Below are 25,446 nucleotides of genomic sequence, written 5' to 3' on the forward strand. Positions count from 1 at the left end.
CATAAATAGGAACGAAGACTACCTAAGTAATCGCATGGACCATTTACGGATACAGATACTCAATAGCGCTGCAAATCCGCGTGAATTATAAAAAGACGGTCATGTGCCATGTTCAAAACAACACCCACTCGCCAACGCCATGCTAATTCCAAGTCCCCGAGCAGCTCACAATAGCTGCAATTTACACTCTCAGTGTCACTCCCTCAAGCAATCCGAGCCTTCTTATGACTTCCGTTCGCCGCCACTGCTTCGTCTTCTGATTCATCCTCCCATTCATCGTCCTCATCCTCGTCCACTACCTTTCTCTTCCTTGAGGCTCTTGAAGCCCCACCCACAGTCGGCTTACCCTGCTCCATGGCCTCGACCCTCTCGAGCATGCTCGTGTAGCCCTCGAGCACCGAGTCCAACGCGCCCTCGACCTTTTCGGGACGCTCCTGCAGGTCGAGCTGCATCAGAGGGTCGCGATTGAAGATATAGATGCGATGCTTGGCATACAATCTCCAGAAGAAGTACGCTTTGTCGTGCTCATTAGTCGATCGTTCTTTCCGGGTAATCCGGTTCCGCGAGCGGTTGAACGCGGGGATGGTCGACAGAGTTTGCATCTCGACCAAGCGGCCGAGCTGCCGCGAATGGATCTTTGACTGCTTGCGGATCTTATCCGTGACATCACCTGGGACAATGAGTTCTACCGGGATGTGAGATTTTGGCTTGAGATTCTCTGCTGGAACACCTGTGTTGATGCGCAGATTTTGAAATTCGGGGTTGTTGGCGCGGAGATAGAGCATGTCGCAGAGGTCGCGAAGGTCGTCAAAGGCCTCATTCGGATCTTCGACCGTGAGCTCGATAACGTTTGCCGGAGCTATCAGGTGCTTATACATGGCGTTATAGAGCTCCTGGCCGTGGCCAGCACCTTGGAAGGTAGGTAGGATGATGAACTGAGAAAGACGCTCGCGACTGGGTAGGTCAAGAGGTGATTGAACTCCATCGTCGCACAAAGCTGATACAAAGTCCTCGGCTGATGCTTGTGAGACCTTGGCTCTCGAAGCCTCGTCGCCCTGGAGGAGCTTCAGGTGGTAGGGATCAGGCTGTCGGCGGTCCGGGAAAGTGAACACTCGATAGGAGGTACCGAAACCGACAAAGGCGTAAGGCGAGGTGTTTTCTGCTGCATCATCGAACACTCGATACAGCAGAAACAGCTTCCATCGCTGCGTTGTCCAGTCTTGCTCCAGTTGTAGTATCGTTCCGCCCTCGATAAACATCGGCACCAGTATCTGCATGTTCTCCAATAGCTTCTTTGCCGCCGGATCTGTCAGACTTGCACACCAGACCTCGTACTTCTCTCCATTCTTTGTGTACTCCCGAAGTTTCTCTCCAGGCGGCGTCCAGCCCGCCACTGTTGCCTCTCCTGCAACAGCCGTATCAAAAGCTTCCATGGGAAGGAAGTCGCGTAGAGGCTCTTTGACGTCGGTTGGCTTGATATCACCAATAGCCTGAAATTTCTTGCCGTATCGCACGTTCAGCTCAGGGCGCAAATCATGGGCGGCGAATTTGAGGTCGATGTCCAAGTCTTGGTAGCCGAAGATAGCTTCCTCGTCGCCAAAGATAGGGTAGGTGAAAGCCGGCTGGAAAGCAGCATGTTCACTGCCATCACTCCGGACGAGCGATATGTGAAAGCACCCATTGCTGTTGCTGGACCATTCGTTCACTTGCTGGGTAATGAGCTCCTCGAGTTCGCCGTCGGCAGCCATGTCGGACGATGTGTTGTCGTAAAGCGATGGTCGTGTTATCTGTGCTGATTTTTGCTAGTAGCGATCGATGTGTGAAAAGCACGAAAAGGTGCGTGGCCGTGGTGGGAAGCAGAATGATCTTGTCGCATGACCTGAGGTATGCGGACCTGGCGCAACAGCGAGTGATCAGCCTCTGGAAACGCGCCCGACGCGAAGTCGCGTTGCACTCCCGAAAGCGCACCGCGGCCCGCAGCCGACAAGGTTCTGGCGCCACGAGCCAGCGGCAAGGGCGACTTTGCGACCGTGATGAGACGGCTGACGAGTCGCAGGAGTGGAGCCCTTGGCCCAGGTCGCGTCTTCAACCAAGCCATGACGGTGTTTCTCCAGGTGCACTGGTTCCTTGTCTCGTCTTGAGATTCACACCTCACTCAATGCCAGCGCAAATATTATAGACAGCCATTCAACCCTTCTCAAGCACTGCTCGTTCGGCGTGGATCGCCGGCATTGCAGCCATGTGGGACGGTTTCTTTATACTGCTGCTGCTATGCGTGGTCATGGCTACAGCGTAAGTTGACAGTTGAATCCACCCCAATGGCCGTTGTGCCAAATGTCTTTTGCGCATGCTGACCTGATCCAGCTCCATACTAGCCGGCCTTCTACCACTCTCGTTCGCCCTATCAAAGCGACAATTGCGATTCATCACCGCTCTAGGAACAGGTGTCCTGGTAGGCACCTCGCTGGTCGTTATTATACCTGAGGGAATCGAGACCGTGTATAGCTCGAGCGGAAGCAGCCATGGACACGAAAAGAGAGCCCTGCCGGGCTTTCACATGAGAAGAAACATCGAGAACACACAACCCATTGCGAATGTTGCATGGACATCGCTGGCGCAGCGTGATGCCGTGGGCGACTCGTACGAAGCCGGCGCACCTGCTGCCAACGTGGGAGACTTCATAACAGGCCCTGACGACGGCTTCAAAACCGAAGAGCAAACCGCAGCAGACTTATCGAAACAGGGTCACCCCTCCACAGACGCAGGCCACGAGGAAATGTCCAGTCTGCCTCCAAGCCAGCAGAAAGCACAACCCTCCAAAGCCAACGACCACCACGACGACGAGCACGCCGGCCGTGACCCGCACGCCTACATCGGTGTCTCCCTCATTGCCGGCTTCATCCTCATGTATCTGATCGACACCCTCCCCCGCCGCGCAAGCTCCTCCTCGCAACCGCAGCGCTTCCAAATCAACCTCACGCAATTCAGCCTCAACAGATCCGGAACAACCTCCATCGACACCGAATCCCCGCCCCAAGAACCAGACTACTCCGCCTCGCATTCGAACCCCAGCGTGCGCCCCTCCTCGACAACCGTGGGCCTCGTCATCCACGCCTGCGCCGACGGCATCGCGCTCGGCGCCTCCTCCTCCGGCAGCCCATCCGGCAGCGGCCGCAACCTGTCCGTGATCATCTTCTTCGCGCTGATGATCCACAAAGCGCCCGCGGCCTTCGGGCTCACGACCACACTCCTCAAGCAAGGGCTCTCGAAGCGCGCCGCGCGCGCGCACCTCATCGTCTTCGCGCTCGCGGCGCCCGCGGGCGCCCTTATCACCTGGGCTGCTGTGATGCTGCTGGGCTACGGCGGCTTGCCGGAGAGCGTGAGCGCGGAGTTCGCGACGGGCATTTTGCTGCTTTTCAGTGGCGGAACCTTCTTGTATGTTGCAATGCACACCATGCAGGATGCGGGCGAGCACGCGGAGCACGCGGCGGATGGGTATGCGGAGGTGCCGATGAGTGGGTATGGAGAGGACAGTGGGGCGGCGAGTAAAGGTGCGAGTGAGGGTGGGGTCGCGGAGACGTTTGTCACTGTAGGAGGGATGATGTTGCCGCTTTTGTTCAACTCGTTTGGCCATGGACATTGATTGGAGAGTGGGGTGTGGTAAGGGGATTTGAAGAACCATAGATCGATGTGATACGATAGATTCGATATGCATATGAACGTTGGCCGAGGGATAGCATAAACTCCATCTCATTTGATGGCCGCATTTTTATGCAGAACGATTCTATTCATTACGAAGGACGCTATAGCGGCCGAAGGGTGAGACACTGTGGCGGCGACATCGACAAACTTGAATATGATTCTCGATCAAGGTTCAATCATGCAATCATTCATTCGTAAAGTACATGAATTGTCGATCCAACATTCTCAGCGCAGGATTCTGCGCGTCCCTAGGCCATAACCTAGTAATCATCAGACCTGCCAGCCTGCTCACGCTTCTCCCTGCCCTTCTCGGCGATGTTGTCCTTGCCCAGCATGTTGCCCGCCTTCTCCATGAGCTTGCCCATGGTGGAGTCCTTCTTGCTGTCGTCATGGCCGGTGCGGTCGTTGTAATCGGTGTTGCCGCTGCCATAGCCCGTGTTGCTGCTGCCGTAGCCTGCACCGGTAGTGGTGTTGGACTGTGATTTGAGTTAGTCTTTGAGGATAGGTGAGGTAGAAAGGAGATTTGACTTACGTCGCCATAGCCGCTAGTCGTGTTGCCGGAGCCGTAGCCTCCAGTCGTGCGGTCGGAGTCGAAACGGGAGTTGTCGGAGTCGACGCGCGGGTCGGTCCTGTTGGCCATATCGGAGGAGTGAGGGCCGCTGGTGGTGTTGCCGTAGCCGCCGGTGGTGCGGTCGGAGTCGAAACGGCTGTTGTCCGAGTCGCGAGTCGATCCGTAGCCGCTGGAGCCACCGTAAGGCTTGGAGTTGTCGCTGTCGACACGCGGGTCGAGCTTGTTGGCAGTGTCGGAGTTGTGCGGTCCTGATGTGTTGCTGGAGCCGTAGCTGTCGGTGTTGCTGGAGCCGAAGCCTCCGGTGGTGTTCCTGTTGGAGTCATAGGACTTGGAGTTGTCGCTGTCGACACGCGGGTCCAGCTTGTTCATCATATCAGACTTGTGGGGGCCTGATGTGTTGTTGTCAGAAGAGCCGTAGTTGTCTGACCCATAGCCGCCGGTTGTGTTTCCAGCGCGAGCAGCGTTGTAGTCAGATCCAATGCCACCCGTAGTGGTACCGGAAGATCCATAGTTGCCTGAACCATAGCCACCGGTGGTGTTGCCCGTGGAGCCGTATCCTCCGGAAGTCAGATCGTCAGAACGGCCGAAGTTGTCGGTATCACGGGTGTTTGACTGGATGCTTGTAAGTCACAGGAACAACAAGGGTGAGAGCAGTGCTCGACTTACGCCCAGGCCACTGGTCGTGTTGGAAGAGCCGAAGTTGTCGGTTTGGCGACCTGGTTCGGTCAGATACAATGTCTAGGCCAATGGATCATTGCTGAAGCATACCGAAGCTGTCCTCGTTGTTGTAAGCCATGTTTGCTGGTAAATCAGATGCTGATATGGATATGTTGGTTTGAAGAGGGGGTAAGGGTCTATGAAGGAAAGATCATGCAGGGTAAGAGCGGAGAAGGTCTTTATACAAGTCACCCTACCATCAGTCCACCTCGGTCTCGATCACGACTTATCCATAACCCGGTTTCTGACGTACGAGCAAACGAGGATCTGGCACAATTGCGTCACCCGCAGTACTCCTCAGCGTCCCTGCAGAACCAGTAAGGAAATCAAGAAAGACGCCTCAGACACATTGCCCCTCTCTGGCCCTGTTCGGGGAACACGTGTTCAGGCTACGTATGCTGGCGCTGTCGCGAGCGCTGGTGTCTGTAGCGGTGCTGTTCTAGAACTCTAATGGCGCTGTTTTGTTTAGCATTGGTGATCCCTGCTTAGAGCCCTAAACCCTGCTTGGAGAAGACCCACTTCAGCTCTTTGCCAGAGCTCCGCAGGACGGCTACGCGGCTGCATCAGCTGTCTCGCAACGTCACAGCAATGAAGCAGGAATTAGGCCGCGCTCGCTTGCACAACCTCACCCTGGCCCTGCTTCAACGACGTCCCGATGAGAGGGAAATGATGTGATACCGATGCTGTTATATTGTGTGGCGCAGTTCAATTCGGCACGCTTTGCACGTGAGCGCTGCAAGGACGAGACAGTCGGCTTGGTCACGTCATTTCCAACTTTCACTGTCAATCACAGCCGCAGTTGCAAGCCACCTGGGCCACATGAACAGACGATCTTTACGTGCTCAGCCCCAGGAGCGGACTAGTCCGCAGAACATCAAGGAACTGGGTGCCACTTTGGGCTGCAGCAGCGTCCGTCGTGGCCGACAGAGCCGATGCCCTGTCACGCGGTCCCTGCAGTCGCTGGTAGCATTCAGCCACACGAGCGAAAAGCAATTCAAAAGGTGAACGATCTCAGATGCTTTGCCACGATCGTGAAAGCCACGCTACACGTTCTATTCAGGAATGCTGCTTAGAGTTTGGACTTCTTGCCTCCCTTGACACCGCTCACGACGTCTCCGCTCAGCAGGAAATCGGGATATTGATACCCGCCCATGTCACCGCCTGCGACCCGCCACTGCCCACCATCCACCACCAATGCGTGTCCGTTCACATAGCTTCCGGCCTCGGAGAAGAGATACACCGTCGCGTCGGCGATCTCCTTCACTTCGCCCCATCTCCCACTCGGGATGCCCATCTTACTCCGCTTCAACGTGTGCTCGTCACTCTTCGCCAACCGCTCCATGCCTTCCGTGTTAGCAATAGGGCCCGGCGTAATAACGTTGGAGGTCACGCCCAAAGGACCAAACTCGATGGATGTCGCGAAGCAAATTTGGTCCACTGCTGCTTTCGCGGCAGAAACGTGAGCCTGCAAAGGCTTGCCGGTGTAGTGAAACGTTGCAGAAACAAAGATTATTCGGCCTCCAGTGCCAGTAGGGTAGGCCTTGCCAGTATTCTTGTGCTTACTAGCACTCTCCACAAGGTACGGCAGCGTAGCTCTAGCTGTGTTGTAAGAGCCGAGCGCATCGATGTCCATGACGGACTTGAACGCATTGCTGCTAAGCTGTGCCATCGGTGCCAGGAAGTTGCCTGCCGCACCCGCAATACAAAAGTCGATGCCACCGAGTTCCTTCGCGCAGCGGTCTGCGGCGTCCTGAAGAGCCTTGGGATCTCGCACGTCGACGGCGCCGATTCCGATGACTTTGGCACCTGGGCGTGCCGTAGCGATGTCTTTGGCCATGCGCTCAGTCTTCTCTACATTGCGGCCGATGATGCATGCGTTGCCTCCTAGCGCGACGAAAGCGCGAGTCTGGCCACTGCAGATGGTGCCAGCTCCGCCGGTACAGAAGAGGACCTTGTCGTTGAAGATACCATCGCGCCAGGTGGAGCCGAGGAACTCTTCGCGTGGGACGGGCATTTTTGGGCTTGTCTGGATTGTTTTATGTTGGTTTTCGATAGTGCCTTCCGAACACAGATGGAAACAGCTGAATGATGAATGGAACAAATCGTCGGTGTAGTCAGTGCCCAAGACACCTTTCTTCAAGTCGCGGTGTTGCGGCCGTAAAGTATTACCTCGGCAAGTCTCACACGTAGGTAGCAATACAATTGTGTGAATCGGATTAGAGAATCTCAGCCGTAAAGTGACTTCTCCTAAGGAACGTACAATGAAGCACCCGTTGATTCGTCAAAGTACGTGGTGGTAGGGAGACGAAATACCCAATGCTTGGGATGAGCCTCGGCTTGATCGCGTCCAAGCGAGTGGGTCGCCAGAGCGCACCGGGCTCCGCGCTGGCTGAGGTGTGCACTTGAGCAACACGGGCCACTATCTCAATGCCGCCCTGGCGTCATCGGACACTTACGACATCAGAACAGATAGATTCCAGACCTCCACCGTTCGCACATACCCAACCCGATATTCACTGCGAAGAGTCCTCGGCACCACAGAGATTGTCCAAGTGGTCAACCCAGTTTCCGTGACGAACACCCAGCAGCCTCGAGCTCCCAGGCCCCACCACAGCTCCAACGCAGAGCAAACATGTCTACGACCGTCACCCTCTGCAAATTCGTCGGCACCGTCAGCCTCGGTCTGCTCACCGTACGCATCACTCACCCAATCCCAAATGCCACTCAAGCAAATCTAACCCCAACCCCAGGGCGTCTCCTACACCCTCTCAACGCAATCCCTCCCCTCGCTCCTCACGCTCCCCTCCGCCAAACCCGCCGCCCACACGCTCTCGCAAACCACGCGCCTCGCGACTCTACACGTGCGCACGCTCTCTGCCCTCGCCAGTGCGTCGCTGCTCGCGGCCTTCGCGCTCAGCCCTGCGCGCGTCAGACACCCGTATCTGCTGTGGACGAGTCTGGCGGCGGCTGCGAGCGGTGGGCTGGGATATGTGGTGAAGGCGGGCGGCGTTGCGGAGGAGGAGGTTGGGGAGGTGAATGGTGAGGAGGTGGAGAAGAGGGCGAGGGAGTTGCAGTGGGCGGAGTTTGTGAGGTGTGGTGTTAGTGGGATGGGGTTTGCGATGGGCGTGCTTGGTATTTGGGGCGATGGTGCGTGAGAGGGCGTGGAGAAAGATGGGTGAGAGTTGATGCTGTATGATTCAAAGGACGAAATGATAATGTTCTGAAGATTGGGTCTTCCTGAAGTATCCATGGTTGGTGCCAGTGGTGGCTGGGCGAATGACTGCTGGACGGGGCATGGTACTCAGAACATGGATCTTCGGCGCGGCATTGCTATAGCTGCTCAACTACGCTCAATGATATTACACGACTTTTATTGCAGATCTCGGTTCGTATTGGATGTGATTAGGCCGTCGAGCGCCTTGATCTACTCGCACAACACTTGAAAGTCAAACTTGATACTATGGTCTCTGGACCTCTAAAACTTTTATGTTTACTACCTTTTGTATATACCAAGTCCCCACGCAGCCCTAAGCATCGCCAGGCCGAACGCCATTCCCAAGCTATCCCAAACCACGTTCAGCTTGCTTCCTTTGACTTCCTTCCACCCAATTGGCACCTCAACCATGGGAATGTCAGCGCTTTCGGCCAACATAAGCATCTCTACGTCGAAAATCCAGCCTTCGGAATGCATGTAAGGAACAATGTAGGGGAGCGAAGGCCGCGTGAACAGCTTGAAGCCACACTGCGTGTCTTTGATCTGAGCCGTCTTGGGTGTTGTGAGCAAGCGCAGGAGGAGATGGAAGGAGTGCATGAGAGTATTGCGGAGGAACGATCGCTATGATTTCTGTCAGCCCGATGTTTCGACAACCAATAAATTAGATGAACGAACCTTGACAACGGCCGCCGTGCCGACCATGTGCGCTCGGCTTCCGACGCCTACCGCGCGGCCTTGCTTGTCTTTTGCTTTCTCGCACGCTTGCACCAAAGGTCCCAAATCACTGAAGCGACTTGCTCCGTCCGCGTCGGCAAACACCACATACGTTCCTCTAGCATGGCGCATGCCGTGTGTGACAGCGCCTCCCTTGCCGCGATTCTGTTCCAGGTTTACCACTCTGATCGTGCCGGGCGGGATGTTCGTCGGCTTCAAGCTCGCCTTCCAAGGCCCACTCGGCGTAGGCGGCGCCTTGTTCAACTGATGCGTCTTCGCGAACTGCAGCGCCGTCGCGATCGTCTGATCCGTGCTGCCATCGCTCACGAGCAGGATCTCCCACCCTCGCCAGGGATCTGCTTGTCGTCCGCTCGCCTGAGCGTTTCCATTGCTGCTACTCTTACTCTTCGTGCCGTGGTGGCCGTACTGCTTCTCAAGGTATTCAACCGCTTCTTCCAACATGCCGCTCAGCCGGTCTTGCTCATTGAAAGCCGGCACGACGAGCGTCATGAACAGCTCCGCGTCGGCGGCTTGGTGTGCTTCTTGCGTAGATATACGTCCGTCCTTCGCCATCTGCCGCAGTGCGACGTAGTTGTCGTACCAGCATGGTAAGGGCTGGAGCTTGCTGATGCGGCCGTCGGCTTCGATTGTGATGTACTGCTTCTCAGAAGACCTAGGAGGTCTTGGGATGGGAGCCAACAGGTAGAGCGAAATAAATAGCTGTGGAACGAGGCCTGGTCAGTCTTGCTCAGTGGTCCGTACTAAGGGAACGAGCTGGTGATAGACAGTGTTATGAAATAGCAGAGAAAGGAAATACCAGGACTATGATACCGAAGAGGCCCGCAACCGCTCCTGCTGCCCACATCCATTTTGGCACCTCTGCTAGCCGGTCGAGCATCGTCCAAACCGGCTCGGGGACTGAATCGGCGGCATCCATCGTTGGACGTTATTCGATCGGACGGAGTGGAAAGAGAGCTCCCGAAGAAGCGTGCACAGTAAAGTGCGTGGCGTAGATCAACTACAGTTCTGGGAACGAATGCATCAATTGAAATTGCACAATTGCAAACTGTAAAAGCACTGAGCGAGAGCTTGAGAGGCAGTGCTTGGGAAAGCTGGCTTCAACATTCACGTAGGTCATCGTAGCGCGAGCCGGCCGAGCCAGGGTCTTGGCTGTCGGCGTATGAAAGCCGACGCTCACCCCTCAGTTGCGCACATTGAAAGCTGATGTTCATTTTACCGAGACAAAAGTAAAGAGCGAGCGCAATGGGCAACGACACGGTGTTACATAGATGGCGCTTATGGTTCACAAGATGGCAAAAGCAAAAGGAAGCTCGACCCCAGGATCGAACTGAGGACCTTACCCGTTGACAGGTATTCATCAGCTTACTGTGAAGGTAGCTGTGAAGGGTACGTGATAGCCACTACACCAGTCGAGCAATCAATTTCTGAGGGATGCGCAAATTATGTTGATTATTAATACTAATCTGAATTGATGCGTTGGAATGTCCGCTTGTGACGCCATCGACACTTGCGCCATCAATGCCAATTGTTTACTGTACGCGTGAGCACCAAGTTCCTGCAATGTACTTAAGCCTGCACTTGGTCAGCCACGATTCATGGACTGTACAATACGTCGTACTTTATTCAGTCACTTGCCCAAAAGACCAGCACAGCTGCTTGTTCGCAGACAAGTCGTTCCCGCCGCGAGAATGGCAACCTTCAATCTTCCTGGTTCCAACCCGCCTTGCCCCGTCGTTCTCACTGAGAATATAAGCCAAGAGCAACTGCTCTCATATCCGGCATTCAAGACCTGGCAGAAGGCAGTGCTCAAATCGCTCTCTAGACAATCAGAACCAAATCACGAGTTCAACGATTCACCCTACGCTCTGCGCTCAATCAAGGTTCAAAGCGTAGACTGGTTTGGCTCTGGCGAAAAGAAACGCTTGGGGTTCGTCAAGTTCCAGGCTCAGATCACAAACGAAAATGGGGAGTATCTTCCTGGCGCAGTCTTCATGCGGGGCGGATCTGTGGCAATGCTCCTTGTCCTGCAACCGGACGATGTGCCGGAACACGATGAGTCGGAGAAGTACGTGCTTCTAACCGTCCAGCCTCGGATCGCGGCGGGCTCGTTGTCTTTTGCGGAAATCCCTGCAGGTATGCTCGACGATGCCGGTAGCTTTTCCGGTGGAGCTGCAAAGGAGATCGAGGAGGAGACTGGGCTGGTGGTGAAGAACGATGAGTTGGTGGACATGACAGCCTTAGCGTTACAGGGAGATGATAATCTGGAGGGGCTGCAGAATGGAGTCTACACCACGCCCGGGGCATGTGATGAGTTCGTCCCGGTTTTCTTGTATCAGAAGAGAATATCGAGGTCAGAGCTGGAGCACTTCCGGGGAAAGTTGACAGGGCTGCGAAACGGAGGTGAGAAAATTACTCTTAAGGTCGTCAAGCTTCAAGATCTCTGGAGAGAAGGTGCGCGGGATGCGAAGACGCTGAGCTCGTGGGCTTTGTACCAAGGCCTAAAGAAGGATGGGAAGATTTAAGATGGTGCACCAAGTAGTGTTCCGCGAGACTTAGATGTCACAACCTTTACACACCGCAAGGAGGCCGTGGTATCCTTTCATACATGTACCTTATAACTGCGGCAGAGCGCAGGATCAACAAAGGATGTTTGCAGCTGCAGCGGCGGCAAAGTGCATAAGATGTATGTGCCTAAGTGTGTATGCAACGCGCCCATGGCCACTTGGGCATCGTCGTTTCGGTGGTCAAAACAGCTGGCTGCAGTCTCGCGGCCATACCTCGTCCAGAGAGGGTCGAACGGGTCGTGGTTGGCTTCGAACCCCCTTGTTCCGTGTTTCAGGATCAGCCCTGTAGGTCGACGTTGGCCTATCATGGCGAGCGTTGGAGGGCTGTTTCAAAGGCAAGCTTGGCAGGCCGCGGAGCGGCGGGTTTCCCTTCGCTTCGTTGCTTGCATCCAGAAGCGCAGGAGATCCGATCCTCTCCCCTCCGACTACACCTCCGTCTCCCCGTATCTCACCTCTTGCCTTTTGTATCATCACCCTTTCTCCCCCCACCACGCCGGCCCTTCCCATAACTGTCACGGTGGCGCCGCGTCCTCCCCCGCCCGTCATCCCCAGCGCACTTTTGTACAACACACCTACGCCTGAGAGCCGTGGTTCTGTCTCTTCTGGGGCACCGCTTAATCCAGCCTTTGTCCGCGACCAAAACCTTGACCGTTGCTCAATTGCACCCGTCGCCCTCTCCGGCCGCCACGCTCATTTTGGCCTTGTAGCAACCGCAGCCTGAAAGCCATCCAAGGAGCAAAGACCTAGATTCGCAGCTCCTCTCGCGGCTCTACCTCACCGGCCCTTCCCGCGACATCCAATTCATCTTTGCTGCAGCCCCGACAAGATTTAGACGGACCCGCACACCAGCAGCGCAGATACCGCACAATCTAGGTGCACGTGACTGGATCACATGTCAAGTGGTGTTGAAAGAGGCCGGGCTACGTGCAAAGCGTAAAGAAAGGGCGAAAGATTATCGCATGATCCCACAAAAGAAGCTCTTTGGTCCCTACTCGACAATTTCAGCACACTTCACCTCTCCAAAGAGCTGAGCATAATCATAATGGCACCCACATCGCGCCCTGACTACAAGCTGAACCTCGAAGGGCTGCCTCAGCTCAATATGGGCGGTACTAGGTCGGCCAATGGTTCCGCTACCAACTCGCCCATCGAGCCTGCCGGTTCAGGCTTGCGATATCCCCTTGGTAATGGCCTCGGATCTGCAGGCTCTCAGCTTGGCTCTGGAAGAGCAGGAGCCGGATCTCCCTCAAAAGAGTACGGTAGCCGGTTGTTCCCGAAGCGGTAAGTATTCACCGAGTAGCAGTCCATGAGAGGTATTCGCCTAACAGCTTTTCAGCGCACGCGAGATCCAAGCCCAGGAAGGCATTTCTCCATCGCTATGGGGCCCGCCGCCTGCAGGCAGCGGCCATTCCACGCCTTTGCGCGAAATCATCCCCGAATCGCCAGGCAGCGACAGTTTCCCCGACTTTGATGCGGATACCGCGCAAACAGGATTTGCGCCTTCGAGCCAGGGAGCTGCCAACTCGACTCGGCGTGGGCGCGCCGGCACGGTGCCCTCGCGCTTCCCTCCAATTGGCTCACTAAACGGACTGGGTGGTTCCCAGCCATCGTCTCGGCCTGCGAGCTCTCAAAACACCCCACCGGGCAGCGTGTATGGATCGGCTACACCATACACGGACTCGCAAGCTACGGCAGGAGCCTCCAATGCAAGCAGCCAGGCGCTGCTGTCCCGCCTTAGAGCAGGCTCGATGCCGCAGCGGAGTAATCTCATGGGCGGGGGGAGCCCTTTTGGTTCCTCCTTGTTCGCTAGTAACTGGATGGCGGGAAGAGATAGAGCGAGCACACTGCAGAGCATCAGGTCCTCTGATGGACCCTCCTCGCCCCGTGATTCGCCTGCGGATAATGACGTGCGTACCTTGGATTATCTGGGTCTCGTCGATACTCCTCAGCAATCAAGAGGAGGTCTGACGCAAGCGGAAGCCAACATCCTCGCGAGCCAACAGCGTCAAAGGGGCAACTCTGGCTTCAATGTTGCTGACATGGCTGCTCTCAACTCCTTTTCGAAGAACCCTGCGAACAGGTTCCGGTCTTATTCCGTCAACGCGAAGGAAAAGTATGCGGACGGTGAGGACGACGATGAGCTCACCGAGTATGAGCAACTTCAACAGATGTACGGTGCTGGCGGATCCATTCCCCAGTCAAGAGACGCGGCAGCTGCGCAGGCTGCGGCAATTCACGAGGCGGTCAGGCAGCACAACCTTGACGTCCAAGCCTTTGCCACATATGCCAGCTCTAACCGGCCCAGGGCTCGAACTGCTGGAGTTCTCGACTCTCCAGCAAACCGAACCCTTCGAAGCTACCTTCCCACGCCCTCGCGATTGGACAGTAGCATCAGCGCAGCGGATCTACAAGCTAATGATGCCAACGACCTGAACGGTCTGACCAGTGCCGTCCAGGGCATGAATCTCGCGGGAAAGCCTTCCTATGACAGCGGCCTCGAAGCGCCGATGGAGTCGCCGACTCGCTCGTTATGGCTCGGCAACATCCCGTCTTCAACTACCGTTTCTTCGTTGAACGTCATTTTCAGTCAATTCGGCGCTATTGAGTTCGCTCGCGTGCTCACTCACAAGAGCTGCGGCTTTGTCAATTTCGAGAACATCCAGAGCGCAATCACCGCCAAAGCTCAATGCAATGGCAAGGAAATATTCCCTGGTTGTGGTCCAATTCGCATCGGCTTTGCAAAAGAGCAGAGCGCTTCCAACACCCCCGGTGCCAACGGGATGTATCCCTCGCCCAGCCCGGATCCTTTTGTTGCCAAAGGAAACGCCGCTCCAGGTACAATCGGCCAAGCAAGCAACAACATCAACGCTGAGACTGCGGCCGCGGCGCTGGTCACGCCAGATTTGCTCCAGCTGCGCGAGGAGATCTCCACCATCGTATCCCAATTCGGCGCATCTGCAGAGGAGCAGACCAGAATCGATGGAAATCTTGAGAAGGCAATGAAGTTCGACGATTACGCGCCTGAAGTGCCTCCGATTGGCGAACCGAGTCATAACCGTGTGCATGATGCTCCCCGTTTGAGGGACATCCGCAAGCGAATCGACAACAACTCTTGCACTCCCATGGAAATCGAGGGCATCGCCATGGACATGCTGCCAGAAATTGCTGAGCTTTCATCGGACTATCTCGGAAACACCGTCGTTCAAAAGTTGTTTGAGCACTGCAGTGAAGATACCAAGGAAGCTATGCTTGCAGAGATTGTACCGCATCTTGCTGAGATCGGCGTCCACAAGAACGGCACCTGGGCTGCTCAGAAGATCATCGACGTTGCTCGTACACCCAAGCAGATGACTATGATTGCCGAGTCGCTCCAGCCACACGGTGTCAATCTTTTCCTTGACCAATATGGCAACTATGTCATGCAGTGTTGCCTGCGTTTCCAGTCACCTCTCAACGACTTCATCTTCGAAACCATGCTTAACAGGCTCTGGAATGTGTCACAAGGAAGATTTGGTGCACGTGCTATGAGAGCCTGTCTGGAAAGCCACTTTGCCACCAATGACCAGAAGAGACTCATGGCTGCAGCCATAACTTTGCACAGCGTTCAACTTGCAACCAATTCGAACGGTGCCTTGCTTCTCACCTGGTTCTTGGACACTTGCACATTCCCGCGCAGACGATCTGTCCTGGCACCACGTCTGATTCCTCACTTGGTCCACCTGTGCACGCACAAGGTTGCCTACCTGACAGTCTTGAAGATCATCAACCAGCGTAATGAGCCCGAGGCCCGCGACAGCATCTTACGCGCTCTGTTCGAGGACCAGACCCTCCAGTCCATTGTCAGTGACCAGGCTTGCGGTGCGACTTTCATTTTCAAGGTTCTCACCACACCTTTCTTGGAAGAAAGCATTCGCCCCGAATGTGTCGAGAATGTGCGCAACGTTCTCCTCCGCTTGAAGGCTCAGCCCTCCCAGGGCTACAAACGCCTGATGGACGAGGTAGGACTTTCAACTCGCCACGGCGGCACACCCGTCAGCCACGATGGCCGCTCGAACTCGAAGAATCGCTCAATGAACGCTCACCTGACCCAAATTGACACGAACCAGAATGGTTACCAGCGTCCGCCATACAACACTATGACCCCCCAGCATCCCCATCAGCATCAGCCTATGGACCCCTCCCTTGGTGCCACTGGACTCCAGCGCACTATTAGCATGGACTCTACCTCGTACGACCCTTACGCTCCTAACGGCCTCATGACACCTCAGTACACGCATAGCCCTGCCGTATCCTCTGCCGGTATCTCTCCCATCAGCCAGCAGCAGCTTCAGTATCAGCAAGCCCTACTCGCTCAGCAGCAACAGCAAATCCCGCGTCCCACTGGCTTTTACAACAGTCCTGGTGGCCCTTACGGACACGCCTCTCCTATGATGGACCCCTACCGCCAAGGAAGCCAGATGGTTCCTCAACCTCCTCCCGGTATGACTGGCGCAGCTTACCCACCTCCGCAACAACAGGGCTACGGTGGCGTCCTGCCGCCACAGATGGCTGCATATGGTCAATACAGTGCTCCGCCACCGGCACCGCAGTTCGTGCCCCAGCAGGGAGGTGGTAGGAGGGGAAGGGTACGTTAAAGTGGTCGTGTCCTGAAGAACTCATTCGGTGCTGACTGAACTAGCGTTAGAGAGTTTGATCCAATGCACACGCCGCTGGCTTCACTTACTCGTCGTCTTGCACGCTGCTTCTTCTACAATAACGAATAAGGCTTTCTCCCATGTTCTTTACTATTTTGCAGATCACGGTGGTAGGCCGATTCAAAAGCAGGAAAAGGGTGTACTAGGAATTGTTAGGTCTTCTTTGTTGAATTCTTATCTTCTTCTTGTTCTCTTCCCAAATTCTGATTCTTGCAACTGTAGCTCATGATTACCTACCGTTTCGAAACATTGCACGCGGGGAGGCTAAGGAAGAGTCACTTGGCTCGTCCTGCCACGCAACAGGTCTGTCCGCCTGCCGCATCATTGGGTTTTATGGACGAGATTGTTTCTGCCAGTACATTGCTGCCTCATCTTTCGTCTTTCGAAAATTGCCTCTGGGTTGTCTTGTCTCATGTTGGGGGTTCCATGTCAGCGGCACCAGTATCGGACCGGTGAATATATAGCACGGGTGACCGGGCTAAGAACTGCGTGACGATTTCATTCGCTTATAGAGCTGAATTGCTATTGACCTTATCCGAGCCCTCATCGTCACATCAACGCCAATCTTCTCGATCACACGTGCGTAAATGCAACGCAACCTCTGGTTTCCTATTCCTTATTGCCAACGAGCCACCCCACAGCCATCCAACCCAAAAGACCTTCTGCCAAGCTTGATGAACCCAGTGGCTCGATCTAGAAGCGAGGCTGGTCCCTGTCGAAATAAGTGGAGTTGCCACGGCCACGGGCATCACCGCCGCGAGGAGCAGCTCCACGACCGTGGCCTCCACGGCCACCACGGCCACGAGCAGTATCGCCACGGTCACCCCTAGCGCGCGCATGACCACCCTGACCACCACCTCTTCCACTACCACGGCCAGTTACACCATGCCCACGTCCAACACCAGCACGGCCATCGCCTCCAAGCCCATGGCCACGACCAGCCATCCCAGCCCCAACCCCCCCGCGTCGAACGCCACCATCGCCATTGCCACGGCGAACATTTTCACGGAGCTCGCATTCGATCGTCTCTTGAACCATCCAAGCCTTCGGCCCTCCCATCCAACCACTCTTCGCAAAACGCGCTGAAAGCTTCTCATTCGCCATCGCAGCATTCATCATCGGCACAAGCTTCGCCAAGTACTTACAGTAGTCGTCATCCCAGTTGCGGTAGCCATTGGCGATCAGGACGCGTGAGCCGTCGCCGCCGCGGAAGGTGTGACGGCCGTGCAAGTGGAGGTCGAGGGCGGCTTCGATCGGCTTCTTCCAGTGCTTGAGGGAGAGGCTCTGGAGTTGCTCTTGCGGTGTGGACTAGGTGAGGTCAGTGGCTGGGGTGGCAATGGGTTTGGCCTAGAGTTTCACCTGGTCTGGGTTGGCAGCGCCGTCATTGCCGTAGTTATTATTGTCGTTGCCGGCCATCACTGTTGAATGCTTGATGTAGAAGAGGATTGAGTAGTGTGTTATGAGTAGCAGTTGATTGAATAGTGTGTTGTGAGTGAAGCTGGGTCGATGAGGTTGATGTTGTGATTTTTTGGGAGTAGGAAAACATTGCGGCAAAGAGCAGCGCATGGGTTCTGAAGAGGTTGCCGAGTAACTGAGAAGGAGGAAGGCACGTTGGTCGCTCTTGCCTCGTTCAGACTTCTCAGTCAGTCGTCGTCACGCGCCGCTGGATATCACTAAGGATTGTTTTCAACATAGGGGAGGATGCTCAAAATTTTGCTGCCAAGAATAACTGAGCAGATCGATTATCTTTCCAAAGCTATCATAATACATCAATGAAGTGGGACCTAGGGGTCTTCTCAGCCGAGAAACCTCCTGATTTCACCACCCACGCCCTCTAGGTCAAGGAGGAAAGTATCATGACCAAACAACGAGCGGTCCTCGCCCAGCTCAACGTGGGTCACACGCCTGTTGCCGGCTTTGCGCAACGTGTCTGCGATTTCACGCTGCTGGAAGGCTGGGAACAGGATGTCTGATGCAACGCCCAGGACCAATGTCGGTGTGTCACGAAGGGGCAAGAAGCCCTTGATCAGATCTTCGGGTGGTTCGCTGGAGACCGCAGAGCCGGACTGCGCAGAAGAAGACATGATGTCAGAACTGCTCGTCTCCTTCTCCTCGTATGGCTGCTCCGGAAGGGTCAGGTTGCAGACATCAGCGCCTGGCAATTGGTCCGTAGGAATGTTCAGACGGCCAGAGTTCTCCTCGCGACGTTTCAGCGTATCTTCTTGCACACCTGCGCCGAGGTCAAAGAGGTCCATGGCCTTGGAAATGTAAATCAGGCTGTTCGCGTCGTACTCAAGGCACCACTTCTCGCCGGCGTGGTCGAGGTACGTCTCAATCAAGAAGTCTGCACACAAGGCCGGGGGTTTGCTGGGATCTGCCCTCTGGCGACCAAAACGCTTTTCCCACTCAGGTCCAGATCGGTAAGTAATAGTGGCGATCTCGCGCGCGAGCTTCATTCCGGCGTGTGGTGGGATGGAGTCATAATAGTTTCCGCGGGTCTTGGACCAAGCCGCGTCATTCATAAGGACTTGGCGCTGGGTATGGCGCATCGCAATGCTGTAGGGGTGGCTTCGCGCACAGCCGGAAACTGAAATGATACGCCCAACTCTATCGGTAGCCATGACACCGGCAGCCAGAGACTGCATGCCGCCCATACTGCTACCAACGCTGGCATACAGCTTCTGGATCCCCATGTCATCGAGCAGTCTGAACTGTGCCCGAACCATGTCCTGCATTGTCAAGATTGGGAAGCTTGTACCGTAGCGCTTCTTGCTGATGGGGTCGATGCTACTCGGGCCAGTGCTTCCGTAGCAGCCACCCAGCACGTTCGTACAGATGACGAAATACTTGTTGGTATCAATAGGCGCGCCAGGCCCAATGAACTTCTCCCACCATCCAGGCTTGGGGTTTGCTTCCGTGCTCTTTGCATGACTGCTCGCCGACAATCCGGTGTGAATCAATATAGCATTGCTCTTGTCCGCGTTCAAGCTACCCCATGTCTCGTACGCAATGTCAAAGGAGGGCAGGATTCCGCCCCAGTCTAGCAGGATAGGCTCGGAGCTGTGGAACTTTTGGTGCGCACCGGCTGTGTACGAAGGTTCAGGGCCGGAGAGGGATCGTTTATTGTTCAGGTTCTTCGTGCGATCCTCTAGATTATCGAGACAGGGGAACGAGAGCGGTGGATTCGAGGATGGAGGTGTCACGGGCTCATTTTCGGCAATCGGTTTTTGAGCTGCTGCTTGCGATGATCGTGGTGCATTGTTGTGAAGGCCTCGGTTCGTCGCGGGGAAACGGGTTCGAGGATTCGTCTTCCTGGCAGAGCGCGCGAGACCCCGACCGAAAGCGGTCAGAGGCTTTGAAACATTCATAGTTGCAGCAGCTCTCCGGTTGCTGGTAAGTCTGCCTTGATAATGAGAGAGATAGAGAAAGAGCAACGCATGAAATGACCATGACAACAGCCCGATTTGTAAGGGCGAAGTCGGCGAGCTTGAGCACGCAATTATTGTGGGGCAGCTGTGAAGACAAGCCAAAGTGCCCTTCCAAGGCCTCTGCCGCATCGCCATTCCGTATCTTTGCACCATGCCTCTAACATCGAAGCTTCCGAATCCATCTGCTATCGATCACATTTTCAGGCCTTTCCAGAAGAATTATTGATAGGTTCCTCGGATATGAAAGTAACGACTGACAATTGGTGACAATACTGGCGCACCAGTTATCAAACGGGATCCTCCCTCGTTCAGGCTGACTCTACATTTGCGGTGATCTGCATCTGAGATAGATTCAATTCCCTCGAAACACATGACACGAGAGGGGAAGGCACGCAGCTTGTTATCGGTCCAATAACATGATTTTCAAAGGTTTCCTAAGTACTCTGCAGACACTTTGTTGGTTAATCTCATTAGGGTTAGGGTTGGGGTAATGATCGCTTCATCTATCCTGGTTCTCAATCCAACTTCGAAGACAGGGCACGGTGCACGGCTTGAGGCTTGCATTCGGCATCGATGGGACATTATGAGACTTTGAAAATTGATACCGCAATCATAGATACTTGTGTTCACCTCTGGTGCAGGCCGTCAACCTTCCGATCGAGCATGTCTTCCAGCGGACTTCTGGAGAGGACGAGGACGCTGACGCTGACCATACACAGACGACATGTTTGTATGTTACCGGTTCTCGATAATCACTCCATTGAGAATCTATTTCAAGAATTCAGCCACTGTTCTTGCCGGCTGAGTCGCCGTCTCGGAAGATTGCGAGTCGAGGGTTCTTCAAGCGCGTGGACATGGTCATGGGGTGCGAACATGGATCTGACCCAACAGCAACCCATGCGCTTTGCTTGACCGTGAATTCCGGCTCGGACGGCAGCCATGCTTCCTTCTCGCTTATCTGGGAAGGATAAAAAAGCTTTTCTCTGAAGTCTGGAAGATCGATCATCCGTCGATTGAGCATGGGCACCTTCGAGCTCACCAAACGACCTGGAAGAAGCGACACTTTCAAACGGATTCATGAACTCGCATCCGTTTTCACAGCCCCAAGGCCTTACATGACACACTGATTGGTTCCAGTGGGCAGCATAGTCGGCCCTGCTGCCGAGTACGCTGATGGTCGCGTGCATCCGGCAAGGCAGAAACGTGGAAGGGGTGGGGTCATGGCATGTGCCGACTCAACGTATATCCTGTGAAGAGGGAAAGCCAATAGTGTCGAGACCATTAATTGCTAGTGTTCGACTTTAACGAGAATGGGCGGCGACTCCGGCCAAATTCTGGCCAGTCCTGGCTCCCATCAAGGTGTTTTACTTTGCACGCGAGAAGAACGGCGCCGACTAGCAATTTTTCTGGCAAATCCTACGAACATCAAGGTGCTTCTTCCGTCGCTGTCCTCGCGGATAAGTATTGGAGCGATCGACAATGACAAGCCACCCAAGCCTCAAGCAAAAGCTTCTTCGGGGTTGCCCAGAGGCCTTGTCGTTCTTGTCTTCAGCCTTACACATCTTCCTTGGGAATCTCCACTGATCGATTCGATCAATCATTGATTGCTTGCGGCCAGCAAACAGACTCCAAGATGTCTTTCGATCCTCACAATGTCGATCTCGACACCGCTGACCAGCGCGATGTCGTGTGTTACATGGAAGCCGGTGAAAACGAATACGACGGCAGACTGGGCGCTCGCATCTCGGCGCTCTTTGTCATCTTGATCGTTTCTTCGGCCGTCACCTTCTTCCCGGTCGTTGCGACGAGGTTCAGGAAGCTGCGCATTCCGCTCTACGTTTATCTCTTCGCCCGATACTTCGGCACTGGTGTCATTGTGGCCACTGCGTTTATTCAGTACGTATTATCGTCTCAATCGATCATGTCATACAACATTGCTAACAGCTTTTAGCTTGCTCGCCCCAGCATACGAAGAGATCGGACCAGCGACCTGCGTCGGCCTTACAGGCGGCTGGGCGGGCTACGCCTGGCCTCCCGCCATCGCTCTCGCGTCGGGTATGATTGTCTTCCTTATGGACTTCGCTGCCGAGCGCTACGTCGAGAAGAAGTACGGCTGGTCACACGGCGGGCACGACGAGGAAGCCTTCGATGCGGCCAACAAGCGCTGGGCTCCGAACGGCTGCTCCAACCACCAGGCTCTCCACTCCGGCGAACAAGACGGCACGATTCCTGCCTCTTCCAACAACCATGCCAACGACAGCACCGCAGTCGCTGAGGGCAAGCTCGGCCACGCCAGCGAGAGGTCCTCCATCGACACCGAAGACACTCTCGCGACCGAGCGTTCATTCCAACAACAAATCGCCGCCTTCCTCATCCTCGAGTTCGGCGTGATCTTCCACTCCGTCATCATCGGCCTAACCCTCGGCTCCGCCGGCGACGAGTTCCCGGTGCTCTACCCCGTGATCGTCTTCCACCAGTCCTTCGAAGGCCTCGGCATCGGCGCCCGGCTGTCTGCGATCCCCTTTCCCAAGCGCGTCAGCTGGATGCCGTGGGCGCTGTGCGCGGCGTACGGTCTGACGACGCCGATCGCTATCGCGATCGGGCTCGGCGTGCGCACGACGTACAACGAGGCCAGCATGACGGCGAACATCGTCTCCGGCGTGCTGGACTCGGTCTCCGCGGGCATCTTGCTCTACACTGGTTTCGTCGAGTTGCTCGCTAGGGACTTTCTGTTCAACCCTGAGCGGACCCGCAAGGATGGCCAGTTGGCGTTCATGGTCATCTCTGTGCTGCTTGGTGCGGGTATCATGGCTCTCCTTGGAAAGTGGGCCTAGAAAGATCGATATTTGTAAGATAGGAGATGGCCAGAATCTGTCAAAGTGCTGGCTTGGACATGGCTGGTCTGGCATACCAAAGCTGTAATTTTGCCATAGTAATCCAGGAAGGAAAACGGAAAGCATTTCTTAGAAGGCGACTTCAAGATTTTGCGTTCGGATTCGTCGCGACAGTTCTGTAGATAGATGAATATGATTTCGTTCTCGTGCCGCGATCGCCTTGAACATGTTCAGCAGCTCTCACAACGGCCAGACCCAGAAAACGAATGTAAGTCGATAAGTACGACGTGTGCGTCCTTGTCTCGACGGCTAAATGTACTTGCTGTATTAGATCAGGTAATTCCCCGGAATGAGCCTTTCGTTGATTGAAAGATTGAATTGTGACTCCAGTTCTTCACGCCAAACACACTCTTGAAATGAAGCCAGATAATGTACAGGAAGACGCTGATGTGAAACTGAAGATCATCCTATGCTTTTGATTCGTACAGTAAATGGTAGTAAAACACAGCCCACGCTAATATGCAGACAAATTAAGAAGCCCACTCCTGGCTTTCAACCGAGCCAATTGAGCACCTTGCCCCACCAAGTTGTAGGCTTCGCCTCCTCAACCCACATCTCTTCGACCTCCTTCCGTCCAGACAAGAGATCTGCATCGTGACGGGAGACGAACTTGCAGCGCGACCAGGCTTTGTGGCCGACGTACAGGACGACGAAAAGGATCAAGCTGATGTACGCCGTGAAAAAGCTGGACGTGTCCCAAGGCACAAAAGCCTCGAAACCCTGCGTGATGATGATGAGGATGTTGAAGCCAACGCCGTAGTAGGTGAAATAGGGCTGCAGAGGGGCGATGTAGGGGAGTGTGCTGCGAGGAATGCCTTGGGCATCGCAAGCGCGCATGAAGGCAATGTGCGCGATGCCGATGCAGGTCCAGGAAATGAAGCCAGCAACACCAGAAATGTTGACGAACCAGTCGAATACAACACCACCACTGCTCGACTCGTTGAGGAAACCGAGAAGGCCAAATGCAGCAGTGAAAGCGACAGCATTGTAAGGCACGCCCCAGCGGCTGGTCTTCGTGAGGAACTGAGGCGCTGAGCCTTCGTTGGCGAGACCAACAAGGATACGGGATCCGGAGTAGACGTTGGAGTTGGCAGCGCTGAGCACAACGGTAAACAACACAGCGTTGATAATATCGGGCAGCACAGAGACACCAGCAAGGTTCGCGGCGACGACAAGCGGAGAGCTGCTTGCGTCGGTGGTGTCGTTGAGAAGGTTCGGGTTGTCCGACGGGATGAGAATGCCGATAAAAAGGATGGTCAGGACGAAGAAAAGCAGAATGCGCCAGAAAGTCTGCTTGATGGCCTTAGGCACATTCTTGCGCGGGTTGGCGGTCTCACCGGCAGCGATACCGACCAACTCCGTACCCTGGTAAGAGAAACCAGCCTGGATGAGGACCGCCCAGAAACCCACGAACTTGGCAAGCGGGATGTTGTTGGCGAGGATGCTGCTAGCGTCGGTCAAGTGAGGGGAGAAAGCTCCAGGGTGATTCCAGTATTTGAATCCAATGTATCCCTCGCGTCCAGCGCCAGCGTTGATGCAGATACCAAAGATCAAGAAACCAATCACCGTGACGACCTTGATGCTGGCAAACCAAAATTCCACCTCGCCGTAGATCGAGACGGGAAGGAAGTTTGCGGCGGTGATAACCACGAAGAAGATGGCGATAAAGATGCCGATGTTGATATCCGGAACCCAATATTGAATGATCAAGCCCGAGGCTGTGAGCTCAAGCGCGTACGTGATCGCCCATGAAAACCAATAAATCCATCCCATCGAAAATCCAAGACTTTGATCCACGAAGCGGCTGGCGTATGCTGTGAACGCTCCAGATACGGGAATGAATGTGGCCATCTCTCCCATGGCTACCATGACAGAGTAAACGAGGGATCCGACGAAGGCATAGGCAATGAGTGCGCCGGCAGGACCAGCTGTTGCGAGGGCACCACCAGAACCGATGAACTAATACGCTGTCAGCTCTGCACCCGGAAGTGGCTTGGGACCGGTCGCGAGACGTATTTGCGCATAGCAAGCCGGTCCTTATGGAGATGTACGCACCAGACCTGTACCAATCGTTCCTCCAATCGCAATCATCTGCAGGTGACGCGACTGCAGGCGGCGCTGCAGCTGCACCGTGGTGCCCTTCTCGACATCATTGTGGCTTCCAGACATTGAGGAGCCGTCTACAAACGGCGCGCCTTTGGGTTCTCCAACGCTGGTGGAGGGCTTCTTTTCGAGGTCGGCCATGTCGCGAGGTCGCGTGCCAAACCGAAGTTTGGGTTGTGGCTGCAGCTCAGACGTTTCACAGACCAGAACAAGGTTTGCAGAGAATCGCGGAGTGCTGGGGTCGCTGCGTAATATAACGTAAAACAATCGAAATGGAAAGAAGAACTCCACCAGCTTACCAGTCGGACGTGAGCAAGGACAAAAGGGTGGCTCCAGACATAAATACGACCGCGGCAGTCAAACGGTTATCGCGTGCAGTGACATTTGCCGCCGGCGCACCAGTAATCTGGTCGCCGAAAAATTCCTGTCACCCAACAAGCGGAGGGGTCAACGCCCGCCGAGGGCCGGCCTTGGCGAATGAGAGCCGCTTGAACCGCCCAAACCCGGTCGAAAGTGGGTGCCATTACCATGACTATGAAGTAAAGGTCGTATAGTTGCTTATCCAGGTGACATCCGGAGGATTAACCCCTCACTTCGGATGCGATGCTGGCAGCGAGGGCCCCACGGCGTTGGCTGTGAATATCAGTTAGACAGCTCTTCACGTAACTCACGGTGGTTGGAACATCGGATGGCTTGAGCGCAGGTCTTGCACGGGGTGCCACGGGTGCAGACCTCGACGGGCCGCCGCTGATAAGGTAGCGCATCGAGACCACCAAGAGGACGGCCAGAGTTGCTAAGTCTTTTAAGTGTGCTGTAGATCGCGA

The 25,446-nt window shown here is 55.0% G+C and overlaps 12 protein-coding genes across 12 annotated transcripts; 5 read left to right on the top strand and 7 right to left on the bottom strand.

Moving 5' to 3' along the window:
• Positions 1-203: 203 nt before the first annotated feature.
• WHR41_02528 (uncharacterized protein) lies at positions 204-1,748 on the bottom strand (the record flags this gene model as incomplete). Its single annotated transcript, XM_069371134.1, has 1 exon — positions 204-1,748. One exon carries the CDS (start codon positions 1,746-1,748, stop codon positions 204-206), a length of 1,545 nt encoding a protein of 514 aa, XP_069232064.1.
• Positions 1,749-2,096: 348 nt separating this feature from the next.
• On the top strand, positions 2,097-3,743 carry WHR41_02529 (uncharacterized protein). Its single transcript, XM_069371135.1, has 2 exons — positions 2,097-2,292; positions 2,365-3,743. Exons 1-2 carry the CDS (start codon positions 2,240-2,242, stop codon positions 3,641-3,643), a joined length of 1,332 nt encoding a protein of 443 aa, XP_069232063.1. The 5' UTR covers positions 2,097-2,239; the 3' UTR covers positions 3,644-3,743.
• Positions 3,744-3,962: 219 nt separating this feature from the next.
• WHR41_02530 (uncharacterized protein) lies at positions 3,963-5,434 on the bottom strand (the record flags this gene model as incomplete). The annotated part of the gene is made up of 4 exons (XM_069371136.1): positions 5,042-5,434; positions 4,940-4,989; positions 4,235-4,885; positions 3,963-4,178 (listed from the first exon to the last, which is right to left on the bottom strand). The coding sequence occupies exons 1-4, from the start codon at positions 5,067-5,069 to the stop codon at positions 3,963-3,965; spliced, it is 945 nt and encodes a 314-aa protein (XP_069231895.1). The 5' UTR covers positions 5,070-5,434.
• A 625-nt stretch (positions 5,435-6,059) lies between these two features.
• On the bottom strand, positions 6,060-7,004 carry WHR41_02531 (uncharacterized protein; the record flags this gene model as incomplete). Its single annotated transcript, XM_069371137.1, has 1 exon — positions 6,060-7,004. The coding sequence occupies one exon, from the start codon at positions 7,002-7,004 to the stop codon at positions 6,060-6,062; it is 945 nt and encodes a 314-aa protein (XP_069231896.1).
• Positions 7,005-7,254: 250 nt separating this feature from the next.
• On the top strand, positions 7,255-8,370 carry WHR41_02532 (uncharacterized protein). The gene is made up of 2 exons (XM_069371138.1): positions 7,255-7,682; positions 7,741-8,370. The coding sequence occupies exons 1-2, from the start codon at positions 7,623-7,625 to the stop codon at positions 8,143-8,145; spliced, it is 465 nt and encodes a 154-aa protein (XP_069231897.1). The 5' UTR covers positions 7,255-7,622; the 3' UTR covers positions 8,146-8,370.
• Positions 8,371-8,442: 72 nt separating this feature from the next.
• On the bottom strand, positions 8,443-9,986 carry WHR41_02533 (uncharacterized protein). Its single transcript, XM_069371139.1, has 3 exons — positions 9,736-9,986; positions 8,880-9,638; positions 8,443-8,825 (listed from the first exon to the last, which is right to left on the bottom strand). Exons 1-3 carry the CDS (start codon positions 9,853-9,855, stop codon positions 8,484-8,486), a joined length of 1,221 nt encoding a protein of 406 aa, XP_069231898.1. The 5' UTR covers positions 9,856-9,986; the 3' UTR covers positions 8,443-8,483.
• Positions 9,987-10,627: 641 nt separating this feature from the next.
• On the top strand, positions 10,628-11,461 carry WHR41_02534 (uncharacterized protein; the record flags this gene model as incomplete). Its single annotated transcript, XM_069371140.1, has 1 exon — positions 10,628-11,461. The coding sequence occupies one exon, from the start codon at positions 10,628-10,630 to the stop codon at positions 11,459-11,461; it is 834 nt and encodes a 277-aa protein (XP_069231891.1).
• Positions 11,462-11,928: 467 nt separating this feature from the next.
• On the top strand, positions 11,929-16,747 carry WHR41_02535 (uncharacterized protein). The gene is made up of 3 exons (XM_069371141.1): positions 11,929-12,784; positions 12,840-16,128; positions 16,182-16,747. Exons 1-3 carry the CDS (start codon positions 12,546-12,548, stop codon positions 16,185-16,187), a joined length of 3,534 nt encoding a protein of 1,177 aa, XP_069231892.1. The 5' UTR covers positions 11,929-12,545; the 3' UTR covers positions 16,188-16,747.
• Positions 16,748-16,890: 143 nt separating this feature from the next.
• On the bottom strand, positions 16,891-17,855 carry WHR41_02536 (uncharacterized protein; the record flags this gene model as incomplete). The annotated part of the gene is made up of 2 exons (XM_069371142.1): positions 17,557-17,855; positions 16,891-17,505 (listed from the first exon to the last, which is right to left on the bottom strand). The coding sequence occupies exons 1-2, from the start codon at positions 17,761-17,763 to the stop codon at positions 16,891-16,893; spliced, it is 822 nt and encodes a 273-aa protein (XP_069231893.1). The 5' UTR covers positions 17,764-17,855.
• Positions 17,856-17,993: 138 nt separating this feature from the next.
• On the bottom strand, positions 17,994-19,565 carry efuC (Acetyltransferase efuC; the record flags this gene model as incomplete). The annotated part of the gene is made up of 1 exon (XM_069371143.1): positions 17,994-19,565. The coding sequence occupies one exon, from the start codon at positions 19,563-19,565 to the stop codon at positions 17,994-17,996; it is 1,572 nt and encodes a 523-aa protein (XP_069231894.1).
• A 1,693-nt stretch (positions 19,566-21,258) lies between these two features.
• On the top strand, positions 21,259-22,459 carry WHR41_02538 (uncharacterized protein; the record flags this gene model as incomplete). The annotated part of the gene is made up of 2 exons (XM_069371144.1): positions 21,259-21,521; positions 21,577-22,459. 2 exons carry the CDS (start codon positions 21,259-21,261, stop codon positions 22,457-22,459), a joined length of 1,146 nt encoding a protein of 381 aa, XP_069231889.1.
• Positions 22,460-22,815: 356 nt separating this feature from the next.
• WHR41_02539 (uncharacterized protein) lies at positions 22,816-25,218 on the bottom strand. Its single transcript, XM_069371145.1, has 2 exons — positions 24,575-25,218; positions 22,816-24,478 (listed from the first exon to the last, which is right to left on the bottom strand). Exons 1-2 carry the CDS (start codon positions 24,761-24,763, stop codon positions 23,012-23,014), a joined length of 1,656 nt encoding a protein of 551 aa, XP_069231890.1. The 5' UTR covers positions 24,764-25,218; the 3' UTR covers positions 22,816-23,011.
• Positions 25,219-25,446: the final 228 nt, after the last annotated feature.

The sequence above is a fragment of the Cladosporium halotolerans genome (assembly GCF_011745625.1).
Source record: "Cladosporium halotolerans strain TM138-S3 chromosome Unknown Sca6, whole genome shotgun sequence".
In the NCBI taxonomy this organism is placed as follows: Eukaryota; Fungi; Ascomycota; class Dothideomycetes; order Cladosporiales; family Cladosporiaceae; genus Cladosporium; species Cladosporium halotolerans.